Source organism: Oryzias melastigma, linkage group LG17, assembly GCF_002922805.2.
Source record: "Oryzias melastigma strain HK-1 linkage group LG17, ASM292280v2, whole genome shotgun sequence".
In the NCBI taxonomy this organism is placed as follows: Eukaryota; Metazoa; Chordata; class Actinopteri; order Beloniformes; family Adrianichthyidae; genus Oryzias; species Oryzias melastigma.
In genome coordinates this window covers 29,242,270-29,252,463 of record NC_050528.1, presented here as the reverse complement: position 1 = coordinate 29,252,463, position 10,194 = coordinate 29,242,270, and the positions used below count along the sequence as shown (strand labels likewise).

General features: G+C 38.2%; 1 protein-coding gene across 1 annotated transcript in view; it reads right to left on the bottom strand.

Annotated features, from left to right (window-relative positions):
* The window catches only part of pigk (phosphatidylinositol glycan anchor biosynthesis, class K), an 87,957-nt gene extending 78,013 nt beyond the window's left edge, over positions 1-9,944 (bottom strand). Inside the window, exons 1-7 of the mRNA XM_024281867.2 lie at positions 9,788-9,944; positions 9,578-9,631; positions 9,388-9,479; positions 8,857-8,992; positions 6,873-6,984; positions 5,656-5,752; positions 2,520-2,637 (exon numbers count right to left, since the gene is read on the bottom strand). Coding sequence (XP_024137635.1) covers positions 2,520-2,637; positions 5,656-5,752; positions 6,873-6,984; positions 8,857-8,992; positions 9,388-9,479; positions 9,578-9,631; positions 9,788-9,853 — 675 coding nt within the window. The 5' untranslated portion in view covers positions 9,854-9,944. The remainder of the gene's footprint in view (positions 1-2,519; positions 2,638-5,655; positions 5,753-6,872; positions 6,985-8,856; positions 8,993-9,387; positions 9,480-9,577; positions 9,632-9,787) is intronic.
* Between the last annotated feature and the right edge of the window lie 250 nt (positions 9,945-10,194).

The window sequence follows — 10,194 nt, the reverse complement described above, 5'->3', positions numbered from 1 at the left end:
CAAAACACACTTTAGGTCGTGGGCCGAACAGAATAAACATTTATTAAACACTCTAAAACTACATTTTTAAAACTTTAAAACCATAACTTTTTAACATAATTATGAACTAGATATATATTACCTGCAATAATACTAATGCTGTAAGCTGAATTTGGCCACTGAAGATGCTGAAATTGATAGCTGAAAACGCTGAAGCTGATAGCCAGTAAAAATATTAGTTAAATGCTAAATTAGCCTAAAAAACAAAAAAAATAAAACTAAAAAACTTGGGTAACCTAAGTTTTTTTTCATGTTCTTCACAAGTCTTTGTGTCTTCTCAGGCGCTCAGTAAGTACCCCCCTCTCCACAACGATATCTCCTTCTGGCTGCCGGACACCAAACATAGCCAGGATGGCCCTGAGAGCTTCACTGAAAATGACTTCTACGAGCTGGTGCGGTCCATCGGAGGAGACTTGGTGGAGAAGGTCACGCTCATCGATGAGTTCACACATCCAAAGTAAGAACCTGTCTCGTGTTAGTCCTTCATGTGAATAAATCAGTCTAGAAGATGGGCTCCATGAGAACAAAGAAGGTTACAGCCGTATGAACTTTGTAAAGTGGAGAGGAAGAGAAACATATTTTCACAGAGGGGCAGATTGGATGAGTCGCCAGTAACATGTTGTGAACTCTTTAAAAAAATGACCTGGACAGCTGTTGCTGCTTTGGTATGGGAAATCCTCTCACTTGTAATATATAAATGTGTCGTTAGAGTCATGTCTGCAGAAACCAGCTCCAGTTTACCACCCAATCCGTGCTCCCGCCCCCACCTATGACCACGAGCTTTAGGCTATTAACAAGCAGTTAGGATCAGAAATGAGCCTCCCCCAAAAACTGGAGGTAAAACTCACCATTCTGAAGAAGCAGAGCAGATTCTGGTAGTATTGATATCATTTTGGGGCAACTTTGTATTGATTGATATTTCCTAATTTCTTGCTAAATGGTTTTAACTCTATGAGGTTTGTGTGGTTTACATACTGATGTGTCACTTTAGAACCAGCACAAACAAGACATTTCTAAAGGAAAGCAGAGATGGTGCACTACATGTCTCTTTTTATTGTTCAGCCGGTGTGATGTCTTAAAGAATCTCAGCGGTAGCAGAAAGCTGACAGGTACAAATGGTCCAGGTCAGAGGAACACGATGAGGGCTCCAGAGCAGGCCAAGACGTATGAGGAGACAAAAAAGTAGAAAAGGTTGTTTTGTCTTTGAGAATTTGACATTGACACAATTCTTGTTCAGAGCCTTTACTTCAAGTTGGGTTTATAGCTGTGCAGTCTGACTTTAATGAGCATTGGATCCTCCTGAACTGTCACAGTAAAGATAATGATCTTCATTAAATGTCTTGATCTCAACTCAAGAAAGGACATAAAAAACGTATGTCCACTTTAACATCCTGCTCTCTGTGTCTGGATCTCTGAGTGAGACCCGGTCCAGACCTTTGCTCCCCACTGAGCCCGTCACAAGAAGGCCTGGGATTCAGGGTAGAGAATTGGTAAAAGTACTAGAGAGTGAGGAGCAGTGGTAGTAGCTGTAATAAAAATGTGGATCTGAATGCAACAGTGACTTTAGCGAATGCTAGCCGACACGGTTCACAACTGCGGTCAAATGAGCCGCCGTTCACATTTCCGTGGTCACATCAAGAAGCTCCGTGGAGTCTGGTGGAGATTTTCCAGCGTTCTCAGTCCTGCTACCGTAAGTATTGGATGAAACTCACACCAAAAATCCAGTGATGCTGATTTGACCACAGAAATGTGAACGGCGGCTCATTTGACTGCAGTCAATGTGAAGATACCATCTTCTCTTCTCCAGAACCTGAACTAGACACTAGGAACAGATGAGGGTTTAGTGCATGTGCAGCAGAGCTGTTGATGGAAAGAAGATCATTCATTCAAACAGAGTCTGTCCAAGACAGTTTGATTGATTTAAAAGGAGAAATACTCGGAAATGAAAAAACAAAATGATTTCTTGTTTCATTTGTTCTCTTTCAGGAGAAAAATGACACACAGACATGTTAAAAACTCAAAAAACTGGATTTTCATTGGAGGCAGACTTTAAGCTGGCAGCATGTGGTTGAAGCTTTGGGAACATCACTCAAACTAAAGTTTATTTTTCACTATGTCAACTGGCTACTAGGAGCATACAACTTTTGGTGAGTTTTTGAGTGTGTGAAGGAGAAAAGTTTACATTCTAAGGTTCAGTAAGGAAGCAGAATTGTGAAAAAAATCTGGTCCCTAAAATCCAGAACCTCTGTGAGACGGAAAAATCCAACAGACAGGGATCATCTACATGTGGGTTTGTTCATTTGAACACCTAACTTAGCTACAAAAAAACAAAAATTTTAATTTAGAGCATTTAAATTGTGATTGAAGATGATTAATGCAGCAGAAACAGTCAGATGTTTAGTCAATGACAGGCTCTGTGACGTTTCAGGAAACAAAGATGCTCATTAGTTCAGCATTACCGATGAAGGACGTGAACTCACCGACAGGGAGTCTTCTCCGACCTGACTGCTGGCCAAAGCCATTATGTTTGGAGAGTAAAACCTCTCGTACATGGAGGCGCCCTGACAGGTGTCGATGATGAACAGCAGCTCGTTATACCTTGCAGGACAAACACAGAAAGAGGAGGATTGTGGGAATTAGTAAAGTAAACCTATGAGCAAAAAAACACACAACTGGAAGCACACTTGGCTTTGGCACCAATAACACATTCAAAAATACTTCATATCGCAGTTACCAAGGCAACCAAGTAACACCAAAAGCTCTGTTCGATCTTGCCAACACTCCCACGCATCGGTTCACCCCCACTTGCACCCCCCTTTGCTTCCAAAAGACCATTTCACAGAGACATTTGTCTCTTGTTTAGACTAATGCAGAGACTTTCCAATCCAGCGGACTGAATCAAGCTGCTCTGGAGTCAATGAAGGGAGGTGGCAGTAATTTGGCAGTTCAATCCTGCGATTACCACATCAGCATCAAAGCTGGCGTCACTAAGCTTTTATCTGGAAGCCTGTGGCCTGACTGTGAAGCAGACACTCTGTTATTGCTGATCATTTGTCAGAGAATAGAGGCGGTGGCAGCAGAGAGGTGCCAGCTCATTTGATGGCTGGTGATTTACACATTACATTAACACAACAGCACATTCAGAAATGAAATTAGGCTCTAATGTATATGATGACAATGCTTCAAACAAGGGAAAAATGTCCACTAAAAAACAGGATTCTCAAGAGCTTTCTCACAGCACATGAGGGTTGGCTTGACCAGGCCGCAGCCTTGTGTCTGCTGAAAGACGAACGATGGATGAAAGAACTTCACAAACACTAACCACGGTGACACAACAATCTGATCGAATCATCTAATCTCCTTCTGAAATCATATTATTTGTATGCGAGCTCTAACCTGAGCTTCATCTATAAAACAGCAGGAGGCAAACATGAAAATCTGTGAAACCCCAAGATGGGCGGGGTCACTTGGAAGCTTAACGAGGTCATTTCCAGAAATAATTGTGTGACTTCCTGCTAAAAATGATGGGAGTGGATGACAGCATCTCATTAGAACAAGCCCTGGTGTTCAATGCTCACTAAATAAAATGAGCAGAAATGCCACAAACTATAACCTGCATTTCACCTGCCCAAACCAGGAAGTCCGACCTGATAAAATATGGGATATGTCCGAATTTCCACCCTAATTCTTGGGTTTCATGGTGCCATAGGCAAACCGTGACACGCTACTGTCCAAAAAAAAACCTGGAGCTTCCTGGAATATGTTGCAGTTAGTTTTTAATTATTTTAATCCTTAAAACTTGAAAATAGCCACTCTTGAAAATTGTTAAGAATTACATCACCCCTTCGAAGCAAACCGCCGATCTTTGCAATGAAAGGCAACAGGGCTAACACTACCAATCGATATCACGATATTGACGGGCATCTCCATCCAGGGTTTAAGGTTTAAAAATTGGAAGATTTCTGTTGTAAAAAGAGGAAAAGAAAAAAAAAAAAATCACCAGCTAAATTCTTCTTTTCTGCCCAAAAACAAGAGTGTTTTTGGACCAAAATTCAATTGAATGTAAATAAACCAGACAAACCTCTGCTTTGAGTCCGCTTTTCCTCCTCTTCCTTTCTTTTTTGACCTTAAAGCTGAACCTGCGGGCTTGTTTTATTGATTATTTTTCATTCTTAAAGTTTTAGAGAAACACTAACAGCTACAACACCCCCCCCCCCACCACCACCACCACTACCTAGCTTAGACAGCTGCTGTGTCACGTAAGGAGGGGCACCGCAGTGGGCAAAATTATTGATCGAGTTATTTTAGTGAGTTATTTTATTTATGTTTTTAATTAATACCTTTTTTTTACATTTTACACGAAATGAGTGTAAACCTATAACCTAATCATTGCATTTTGGCACCCTAGGCAGCTGCCTGGGTCGCCTATGCCCAGGGCCAGTCCTGCTTATCCCTAACTACTTAAAGACTATGAAGTGCGGGACTACATAGTGCCCTGGATTTTAAAAGCAATTCAGACACCACGCTCACTCCTTTACTTTCGTTTTGCTAAACGCTGGATATGACGTCACCGGTTCCCTAAGTGAAAATCAAATCAATACAAACATTTCACGACATGAATCCACTTTGTTCAGATGATGAAAATGTGGATTGTTTGTTAAAAAATTACGTTTAAACGTGTTCTTTTTACAAAAATTGTACAATTCACTGTGGTCTATATTCGCTAATGTAGTTAGCATTGATGCATGCTACTCTTTCGAAAAGAGTTCTGGGAAATTTCTAGTGCACTCCATTTTGAAATTGTAGATTCGGACAGCACTAGAGAATGGTAAACACACTATAAAGTGCACCATATAGTGCATAGGGAAGAAAGTCAGAAATAGCCATGGTCTCTGATAAATAAAGCTTTGTGCCTTCAAAATTAAAAATAAAAGCTTAAAAAAGTTCAAGATTTGCTTTTTAGTCTTTTATACATTACTGGATTTTGAAAAATGAGTCTGCTAAATGAAAAATCCTACTTTCTGTATTGATTTAAGCACAAGTATGAATAAAACATGGATTCTGCACAGTTTTTGTAGTTTTCCGAAGGCTGAATTGAACATTCAGGTTAGAACAAAAGGTCTGGGAGTTTGGGAAGTTGTGGGTTATTGCCCGGTGGAGTGAAACAGACACACTAGATGAAGTGGGTTTGGGTTTTCCTCAGGCTGCAAAAATGTTTTTCAAAGCTACTTTTGACCTGAATACAATCTTGAATTTAGGAACAATGATAAATTGGTAAAAAATTAGTAAAAGTTTTGGGAAAAACTATCAAATATGGATTTAGTTTTCCTCCCTCGTCTTCTTTGGCTTCTTGCTCAAAGTTAAAATATTCATTAATCTTACAAATAATGGAAATGTGTGCCAGAAACAGTCAAAAAAGTATTTCACAAAGACATCAAACGGTTCCAGAAGGAAAGATCCCCAAATCTTTTTGCAGCTAAGTCTTATGCAACATCTTATTAACCATCAGAGTAAAGAATAGTGTATTTGAGTGGACTTTTAATTTAATAAAAAAACATTTTTGATATTATTTCCAGTGGGCCATTTTCCTTTAGAACATTTGTTCAGCTCATTTACCTTCTTTTCTGCCACATTTGCTCAAAGGCATCTGCCAGTTCCACGTTACTGATCTCCTCCGAGTCCTGGAACTTCAGGAAGCCGTTTCCTCCATGGCCTGGTGTGGAAAGAACATGAAGTGATTAAAATCCCCCTCCGATGAAAATCCTGTTTTTTTTGTTTTTAACATGTATGTGTGGCATTTTTCTTGTGAAAATGAACAGATGTAATAAGAAATCCTTTTGGTTCTGCATTTCTGAGTATTTCTCCTGTTAAATTACTGTCAAACTGTCTCAGACAGACTCTGTTTGAATGAATGATCCTTCTTTCCATCACAACAGCTCTGCTGCACGTGCACCGTTGTATCCTTTTAGTTGCTGTTTTTATTGTGTTGAACTTTTAAGCTTTTAACACCGGAGGTCCAGTGTTTCTGTTCTTTGATTTACTGTAACTTTTCAACCGTAAACACGATAATTCCAGCAGCTTCTGAAGGAGAAAGGCGCCACGGGCTGGAATTGTTGTGAAAACTTACAGTATGTTAAAGATTTTGTGTTTAAGCGTCACCAGCGACGCCTCAGGAGTTAAAGGGCTAAACGTCTGACGCCTTCGGTCTTTTTAATAAATATAAATAAACTTGGTTTTGAGTTTATAAGCAGACCTCAGCTTTAAATAAATACTGATCATTTTGTGGAAACTGTCATGTTTGCACTTTCTTCTCACATAATCAAAATAGCGACATGTTAAAAGAATTATTTAGAGTTGTTGTGTTTGTCACAGAAGCTGCAAACCTCAACAGACAAAAATAACAACAACAAAAAAGACCACCACATCGCATTCTTCCAGAAAGTTAATTACCTTTGATTAAATCAAACTCTTTAACCTTTTGGAAAAGAGCAGAGGCAAAGCTTCACACAATAACTGTCATGAATCAGATGAAAAAGGGTTCTGCTTTGGCTCTTATCTGCAAATTAACATAATAACATGACAAAATACATTTAGCACTTTGCCGTATTCCACTAAATAACTTCCTAGAAACACATTCAACTGTGGCACCTTCATTAAGATTTAGACTAAAAGCAATTGAGAAAATGTCAGCAGTCTTCCTCTGCTGTGCTGTTAGGAACGCACACTTGAAAACACCAAAAAAGGCCAAATACAGAAACCTAATTCTTGATTTACAGAAAATAGAAAGCAGTACTGGTTATAGAGTTAAAGAGGTAAATATTCCCTTTAAGCACCTGTCAGATAGATGAGGATGTTGCTGCGATCATCAGACAGGAGGCGTTTGGAGCGGGGAGTGCTGGGTGGCAGTCGTCCGGTTAAAACTCGCAGAAAGTTCTCCACGGTCACCTAAGACAAACACATTTCACCATTTGGGTTCATTGTTTTAAGTGTAGCTCAAACTTGAGGAGGATATTTTCAATCAGCGGTCTCAAACCTTTAATACTAAAAAAAAATGCCGTATGGCCACAAAGTCCCACCTCTATGGAGAGAAAATAAACACTCTGATTTGTGCGTAAATTAGGATTTGTGCTTGAGTATTCTTGATTTGGAGCTCATATAACACATTATGTGCATAAGTACAAATATGACGAAATAAAAAAAATACAAAATACAATTTACTCATACACACGTTAAAATTACAACAGCTTGAAACTAATTATACACACAAATCTTTAAAAATTAGCACAAATCGCTTGTTACACAAACAAAACCACATTTACAAACAAATCTGATGTGAGACTCTTTTCACGTCTCAGAGATTGGTCCCTTAAAGTGACGCATTTAAATGCGTCTAGAATGCTGTGTCATCATAGTTTTCCTTTCAGCCGTTTTAAACTTAGATTGTGAATATTATCTGGTGAAAATTTGACATTTTCCCACTTTCTTAAACTGATACGCCCAATAAATAATATAAAAAAGTCTAAATATGCGTTTTTAAAAGACTTATCCCTTTTAAAAATAAAAATATTCTCCGGAACTGATCGCTTTCTCTCTGCAGCCCCTCCCCTGACAGCGCCTCCGATGCGGAGAAATGCACAAATCCAAAGTTGCGCATAAATCAAAAATACGGATGCATAAATCGGGGTGAATCTCCATGCATCTCTCGGTTTAAAAAAATTCACAATATTCAAGTTTGTGTGGCCATTAAGACAGTCATTCATAACATATAGGTGTTATTTTTTTAATCAATTATAACTATGGCAAATTTGCATGTATAAACACTTTAAATGTGATTTACCTTTGACAGCAGGGCATAGGAGTTCAATTCAAAATAAAATGCACCCTGTGTCGTGTAATGCAGATTTCGTTGAATTAAAATGGAAGAAAGTCATGTCAGCCATTAAAATGTTCTATCATTATGACTTCAGTACGCCTCCATCACTTTTCTCCTTTTTACTATTGATAGACAAAATTGGTGTAGAATCCATTTTTTAAATCTATTTATGTTCATACTTTGAGAACTCCACCTCACAGCATCTAGATTCTGTTGTTTAGCAGAAGATCACAATATGTACTTAAAACTTATTCTGATAATTAACCATTCTGAACGTAGATTCAACATGTCACCATCCTTTTGCTCAGTCACCAGACAAGATAAAATCCAAATATTAATGAACTAAACCAAAACTACAAAACCGATATTTATTCAAATTTACATTTTTCTTTCAAATCAAAAAGCCACAATGGAGGGACAACGGAGCATCATGATCCCTTTTGACTGACACAAAGCTTTCAGGTGAAGATTGGATTTGATTGTTTTTTATAGTTTTATTGATTTCATTGTTTCTCTTTTTGTATTTTATTGCTTCATGATTTTATTCATATTTTATTTTATTTATATTTGATTTTATGTTCAGCACTTTGGTTGCTTCTGCTTTTATACGTGACCTACAAGTAAGAAATTCATTGATTAATTGATTGAATCTACATTTACAACTAATAAGTAAGATAGGATGATTAGTAAATCAAATTTATAAAAATTGGCTCATTGAGCAATTTGATAACAATATACTTTTTTTTATGTAGGACAAAGAATAAACCCCGATCCTCAACATCTACCCCCCAGAGGTCCACAGCCAGATGTTGCTGGTCAGCAGCAAGCATGGCAGTGATCAAAACCCTGCAGATGGTGGATTTCAGGGACCAGAACGGGGCAGCCCTGACTCGTACCAGCCCTGACGGGGCAGCCATTACAACAACATTGCGTTGTGCTCTGACCTCGTATCCTCTGTAGTCCACCTCCACATCGTCTCCATACACGTTCAGCTCCATGTTCTTGTGGCTAAACACTGTGGCAGGTTTGGGGTTTCTATGGTTACAAGCCATGTCATCAGCCAGCATCAGAACTATGTGGCTAACAAAAGAAATGGAGAAAAGATGATAAAATCATTAAATAAAATAAATATTAAATCACAACATGAATGAATTGACTTTTTGTTTATTTTATTACACGTTTTGTGAGTTATAATAATGTTTTGACGAACAAACAAGGGACCACAATGTTTGTTTTCCTCACAACTGATGCTAGTTATACAGACCTCATACAGTATTGTTTCTTTAAAGAAAGGTCTTCTTCAGCCTCATATTTTTAAATATCATAAGTCAAAAAATACCTATAAAATCCTTCAATTTTCAACTTTTTTCATCCCATGAATTCTTATGACAACACTCATGTTCAATCTGACACTTTTATAAATAAAAAGATAAAGAAAGAGCTGCAGCTGAACAGTATGTCGTAGAGCTGTTTACCTGTCTGGGATCCCGAGTCTCTTAACGCTTCTGTACACAGATAATGTATTGGCCACATGTCGGTAATTGAACCAGAACCTAGACGTGCACACCTGTAAATATAGGGACTATGAGGCTCAGGTGATCTGGTGCTCATTCATTCATCGTTTACCAAGACTCGACCAGCGCGACTATTAGAGAAAACACTCACCAGAACTGCCCAATTGTTCGTATGACCGCTGCTGAAGAACTGCCCCGCACTGTTCTGAACAAACCCAGAGAAAATGAAGCAGTTTAAGAAGCTAATAGACATGTAGCAGCATGCACAGTAAGCTAGCAACAAGCACGTCAGGCAAATATTAAAGACATTTAGATACATTTGACGACGTTTTCAAACATATGTGACAAATATAATACTCACCTCGACGTTGACGCTGTCAGTAAACACATATAGAGCGAATAAGCTAAATAAAATGAGTATTTTCATTGTGTAGTACTGTCACTGATGGACATTCAGGAAGTAAAAAAAAAAACAGACTCCGCCCAGATCCAATTTCCGGTAAAGCTGTTTCAAAGTAAAACCGAAAGCCAAGTCAGAATAACTGAACTGAAATACCGGTAGTCGACAAACTGAAACATGTATATATAAACGAAGTGGAAATTAATTTTCCAAATTAAGTAATTCATTTTCATGATAATAAATTATTATATGTATGTTTCATATAGAATTATATCTTAAATAACACTGCGTGAAAAGAGCCAGAATCCATAGATATCTGTTGGGGATACTTCCTTAAATATGAGAAGAATCCGGACCATTTCTGGTAC